This window comes from Myotis davidii, unplaced genomic scaffold (genome assembly GCF_000327345.1).
Source record: "Myotis davidii unplaced genomic scaffold, ASM32734v1 scaffold169, whole genome shotgun sequence".
NCBI classification, from domain to species: domain Eukaryota; kingdom Metazoa; phylum Chordata; class Mammalia; order Chiroptera; family Vespertilionidae; genus Myotis; species Myotis davidii.
The window spans coordinates 655113-660859 of record NW_006383005.1 but is presented as its reverse complement, the minus strand read 5'-3'; the positions used below and the strand labels follow the sequence as shown (position 1 = coordinate 660859).

At 59.1% G+C, this 5747-nt stretch overlaps 1 protein-coding gene across 2 annotated transcripts in view; it reads right to left on the bottom strand.

Annotated features, from left to right (window-relative positions):
* ARRB1 (arrestin, beta 1) overlaps window positions 1-5747 on the bottom strand; it is a 43231-nt gene that overhangs the window by 10381 nt on the left and 27103 nt on the right. For both annotated transcript variants that reach the window (XM_015557500.1, XM_015557501.1), the window contains exons 4-8: window positions 4782-4826; window positions 3936-4132; window positions 3182-3241; window positions 2566-2633; window positions 432-567 (exon numbers count right to left, since the gene is read on the bottom strand). In XM_015557500.1, the coding sequence (XP_015412986.1) occupies window positions 432-567; window positions 2566-2633; window positions 3182-3241; window positions 3936-4132; window positions 4782-4826 (506 nt within the window). The remainder of the gene's footprint in view (window positions 1-431; window positions 568-2565; window positions 2634-3181; window positions 3242-3935; window positions 4133-4781; window positions 4827-5747) is intronic.

Below are 5747 nucleotides of genomic sequence, written 5' to 3'. Positions count from 1 at the left end.
AATGAGGTGGGGAAGGGTTGGGAGCCCCGGGGAACCAGCTCTGAACCCTTAGGGAAGGACCTCCACGTGAATCTTGCCCCAGGAACTTGCCTTCAGCTGTTCTCAGACAGGAGGAGGGATGCTCGCAGCTCAAGGGTAGATGGGGGTGTGGGGAGATGGCCAGGACCCGGACCCTTTGGGAGGTACCCTGATTCCTGAAGTCAATCACACCCTTCAGGCTCACGCCCTCTCTGCCACCCCTAGGTCCCAGGAGGTTTCCCCAAATCCCTGACGGAAATCTCAGGCCCCCTGCGCCCTGTGCTCCTGGAGTTGAGGGTAGAAGCTCCTACAGAGGACTCCTGTGGCCATGAAAGAGCTGGGATCTGAGGCTCCAGGTGGCCGAGCAGCTCTCTTCCCTGCCCGCCCCCCACCCCCAAGTCTGAGCCGCCTACCTCCTTATCCAGGGAGGCCTCTAGATGCAGGGGCTTGTCCGACATGAGGAACTGCCTGGTGGTCTCGGCTGTGGGCTGGGGGCCAGGCCTCTCCGGGGCATACTGAACCTTCCTGATAACCAGGCGCACGGAATTCCTAGTGGAGACGGCAGAGCGAACGATGACCAGAGTCCCCTGCTCCATCCCCTTTCCTCACACCCTCCTCCTGCTCAAGAGACTGCCATTGCTCCCCACGGCCTTAGACTCCAGTCCAAACTGCAGAGATTGGCATGGGAGCCTTGTCACCATCTGGCCCTCCTCCATCTGTCCCAGCCACGCCCACCTCCTCACTATCATCCTGGATGCTCTATCTAGTCCTTTCTCTGAAGCTTCATTTGCAGCGGGGCCCCACCTATAATACCCTCTTTCCACTGCTTCTGCCCTCGTTTGCTTTCTTCTTCAAAGCCCAGCTAAATGCCTCCTCTTCCAGGAAGCCCTCCTGGATCTACCCACTTGGATTTTTCTCGTGGTCTGAACTCCCACAACATCGGAGCCGAACCACCCCACGGCAGCACGTCATGTGGGTCTGTGTCTTGGTAGCACTCCCTGCATCCCTTATGTCATCTGATAGTGTAAGCTCCTTAAAGACAGAAATGTTTGTCTAAATCGCTGACTGCTGTATTCTCAGCACCGGTGACAGTGTCTGCCATCTAACAAATGCCTGCTAACTATCTATTAAATAAAAATATGCCGGGAACATGGACCCTGTGAAGAAACGGGGCCTTGAAGAGGAGGCGGGGTCAGTGATGGGGCATGGGCTCAGTCAGGGGTGCAGGCCAGGGAAGAAGATAAAGACTCAGTGAGGGAGAGGAGGCCCAGAGACACGATGGGGCTCGATGAAGGTGACTGGGGCTCAGGGTGGAACAGGGACAGGGAGGACAGGGGACTCGGTGAGGCAGTCTCCATGACATGTTAGATATGCTGGCCTCCCCATTTCTCAGATAAGCCACCTCCATTCCCTGGAGCCAGACAGCCAGCATTAAAATCCTCGCTCTCCCCTTGCTAGCTATGATCTTAGTAAACTAACCTCTGTGTCTCAGTTCCTCATCTGCAAAGCAGTAACAGTAGCAGGACCAGCCTCTTAGGGTAGCTATGAGGCTTAAATTAGTTCGTGCATGCCCATCACTGTGAATACTGTCCGGCACTTAATAAATCTTCCATAAATGACAGCTGCTATGTCATTATCAGTAGTAACTCTGGCCAGAACTTAACATGCCCCATTGACGGTGAGGTGAGGGCGGTGGCTCTCAATGCTACTCCTCTTTCTTGCTCTGATCAGGCTCCATCCAAAAATCCACAATCCCCCTCCTTTTCTCTGGGGACAGAAAAGCAAGGAAGAAATTCCCCTTTCTCCCCGCAACACACTCACACACAAGCTGCCCAGGCAGGAGATGCCTGCAATACACCTATAGCCACCAGGTGGCGCTCTCAGCCCTCTCAGCCCGCCTCCTGTAGGAAATGTCCCACCCAGGCAGGGTGCATCTGAGTCAGGGCCCGCTGTTCCGGGCTGCCAGCCTGGGCTCTCTGTCTGCCCAGGTTGTGCCTCTCCAGGAGAATACGTCCCCTCTCTGAGACATGAGCTGCCCTCCCCTGCCTTTTCCCCTGGGTGCATTCACTTTCTCCACTTCCCTCCCTTGCTTAGACGCCTCCATGGACACCCACCACCACCACCACCTGCTGCTGGTGGCCTCCCAGGAGGAGAATTGGGAAGGGGGCCTAGGATGGCCTGGGAATAACTAAGCTCACTATTTAAAACAGTCTGGATGTCAGGGGTTTTCCAAAACAAAGTAAAAATAATAAATAAATAAAATCTGGAGGGGATGAGACTAGAGGCAGGGAGATGGAGGAAGCAGGTACAATGGTATAAAGAAAAAATGCCAAGGCCTGAGCCAGGGCAATGGAGCCACCTCCTCCAGGAAGCCCTCCATGACCCGCCGGCCTTCCAGAGTGCCCTTCTGGGAGCTCCCAAAGCTGGAATGTGTGGCCCCTCTCAACACTTCCAGGTATTGTGACTTATCTTTTCTGCCTCCCCAGCCGGCCTCCCTCGCTCTGCCAGCAGGCAGCCCACACCCGCCGGAAGCTGCGCCCTGCTCACCGCTTGTGGATCTTCTCCTCCAGGTTCTCTGCACAGAAGGCTTTGACTTCATAGTCCACACCACAGGCCTGTGGGGAAGGGGTCACTGACCACAGGGCCTTGGAGCGTGTGGGGTCCCAAGAGCAGGGCCAGCCACCCTCTCGTTTTACAGAGGAGGATGCTGGGACGGAAGCCCAAGCTCCCACAGCCCCACAGCCCCTTGGTCTGACCGAGAGCCCTGTGCTCAGCCCCAGGGCTGTGCTGCCTCCTTCTGTGGCTGCCACCTGACCTTCTCACGGAGCTGTTCCCCAGCTCCCCCAGTACAGGGCATCCCCAGCGCCCTCACTGGGCTCTGTTCTGCAGACTCCTGCCTCACCTGGGTGGCCATCCTCACCAGGGCAGCTGCCCAGACATACAACAGGCGCCCCAGCTGCCTGGTGTGGGAGCACCTCCTGGCTGCAGGCCGGGCCCTGGGTGCCGTGCTTCCGCGTCTCACTCCACCCTCCCAGCCACATGAGGAGGCACATCCTGTTATCTTCCTTTTGCAGATGAGGAAATGGGGGCTCAGAGATCTGGGGTCTGGGACACTTCTGGTGTCACTTCCCTCTCAGGGAGGTGCTCCCTCGGGGTGGCCCACCTTCCCTGTGTCCTCAGGCCCCGGCTGCAACGTCACCGAGCACGGGAGGTTCGGAGGGATCTGTAAGAGGACAGACAGAATGAGGCTCCTGTCAGTCCCCACTTCCCTCCCCAGCTGCCCCACCCCCACGCACATGCATCAGACCAGGGGCCCCTACGGACAGGCATGTCTCTTCCATCAGACCAGGGGTTCCGGGGGACAGACCGCGTCTCCCCCATCAGACCTCCGCCTCCCTAAGCCACAGCCCAAGGGGGCCAAAGGCCCCTCCAGCAAAGCCAAGTACTTCAGTGTTTGGTTTGTTCTAAAGGGTTCGGCCTAGCCCGGTCTTCACAGAACTGCAGAGAAAGACTCTTTTCCATGATGTCACTGTGGTGGGCAGAATAATGGCCCCGAAGATGCCCACATCCCAGTCCCCCAGACCTGTCCCTTTGGTACCTTACACGGCTAAAGGGCCTTTAAGGATGTGGGTAAGTTAAGGATCTGGGGCCGGAGTCCTTAACGGTGAAAGCAGGAAGCAGAAGAGTCGGTCAGCATCAGTGATGGGATGCAAGACTGGGGGGGGCGGGGGGTCTGGGGAGTGGCTCGGAGATAAGGGTGACCCCGGCAGAAAAGAGACGTGACAGTGCACCGGGTCCCAACCTACCCTGGGAAACTACTGACGTGGAGCTGCTGCCCCAGCTGCCCCCGGGCACCGCCCAGAGGGCTCCCTATAGGTGGTGCTTCTGAACGGGCCCCAGGGGCTGCAGTCCCTGACCTCGAAGGTGAACGGGTAGGCGTGCTCGCCCAGCTTCTTGATGAGGCGCTCCTGCAGTCGGGTCAGCGGCTTCTTGTCCTCGGGGGCCGGCGGGAAGGACTGCACGTTGGCCACGAACAGGTCCTTGCGAAAGGTCAGGCCCAGGACGTCCAGGTCCTCCCGGCCATAGCGGAAGGCGCAGGTCAGGGTCACGTAGACTGTGGGAGCAGGGGGCACTGAGGAGGCGGCCGGGAGGGCAGCAAACAGGCCCCCACGGCAGCAGCTGTCGCCCTGAGACCGAGACAACTAGAGGCCACAGGTCTGTCCTCAAGTTCCCGTGGGGAGGGCCGCACTGCCCTGGGGACAGGGGCATTGGGGGCCTGGAAATGGGGCACCTGGCGGAGGTGGGGGCTGACGGCTGGATCAGTTCTGTCCTCCACCCCGACCCGACGCTAGCCCAGGGCATGTGATGGGCACAGGTGGGGAGGGCAGAAGAGGGGAGACAAGTGGGGGGTGGTATCCAGAAAGCATGGGGTCTCCCAGCCTAACCTCTGCCTCCTGTCTTCCTGCTCACCTTGGACACCCTTCACCTCCCTAGCAATCAGCTTGCTCTCCTGTAAAATGACTCTAACTGCTGCCCCGTTCCCAAGTTCCTCGTGGGGTATTGATGTGCAAGTGCTCAGGGCATTGAAGTGGTTCTCCCACGTGGGCATGGGGCAGGGCAGTTGAGGGAAGGAGGGGGGGATGGGTGGGGAGAGGTAGTATCATTGGCTGCTGTCCTGCCTGGGAGTCAGGGAGGCCCTGACTGGAGGCTGTGCGGCTGGGGGAGAGGCCTCTGGACAGGCTGGGAGGGGGGGGGACCCTCACCTCTCCGCTCCTTGAGGTACTCGGGATCCACCAGGACCACACCATCTGAGGAAGGACAGCGAGTTGAGCAGACCCTCCCAACATGACCTCTCCAACTCCTAAGCCCCCAACACCAAGCCAAACCCAAACCCAGACCCAAGCATCGGTCTGTCCAAAAGCAGCATGAGAGGAAGGGACGCCAGCGCCGAGGATGGCACCACCCTGCCCGCCTCCCGCCCAGGCTGGTCCTACAGACCCCTGGGGGCTCTGCCAGTCAGCCTGTCTGTTTCTCCATCTGCTGTAATAACCCCTGGCCCGGAGCCCCTGTTCCAGGGTGCCATTGGGGATTTAGAAGTTGTGGGTTGCAGGAAGGCCATGGGTACATCTTCCCCGTATTCTGAATCCCTCCCTCCGCAGGCTCTGGGCAGCCCCATGATCACACCCATGGCTACCTCGGCTGGGAAGCGTGAATATTCTCACTGAGCGGCCAAATGAGGCAAAAATGGCCTCCTATTCGTTCCGGTCAGGCTTTGCCATGAAACGAATCCTGCATCAAACGTATGAACAATGTTAGGCTTTCGGAGCTTCTTGGGTCTGGGATTTGCAGATCAGGTTTGTGATCCTGTTGCACCTGCCCCCTAGGGCTCCTGTAGGACCTGATGAGTTAATACGCAGAGAGCGCTGACCGGGGCCTGGCATCGGTGACACCGCGGAGAACGTCCCCAGGCCTGGCCTGGCGAGTGTAGAGCCCAGCCAGGCACAGAGGACGTCGTCTCTGTCCTGAATCCCTGGAGGCCAGGACACTGGTTCAGGGCCTTCCCCTTGCCTCACATCCCCGAGTCACCTCTGGCCAAACTCGACCCAGCTACAGGCATTGAACAAGCAAAAGTCTCGTTCTGCCCACACCCTAACCTGCCCCACCCCCACCCCCACCTCCCACTGCCCCCACAGCGGCCTCTGAGTGAGTGCCCACATCTGAAGGGAGTG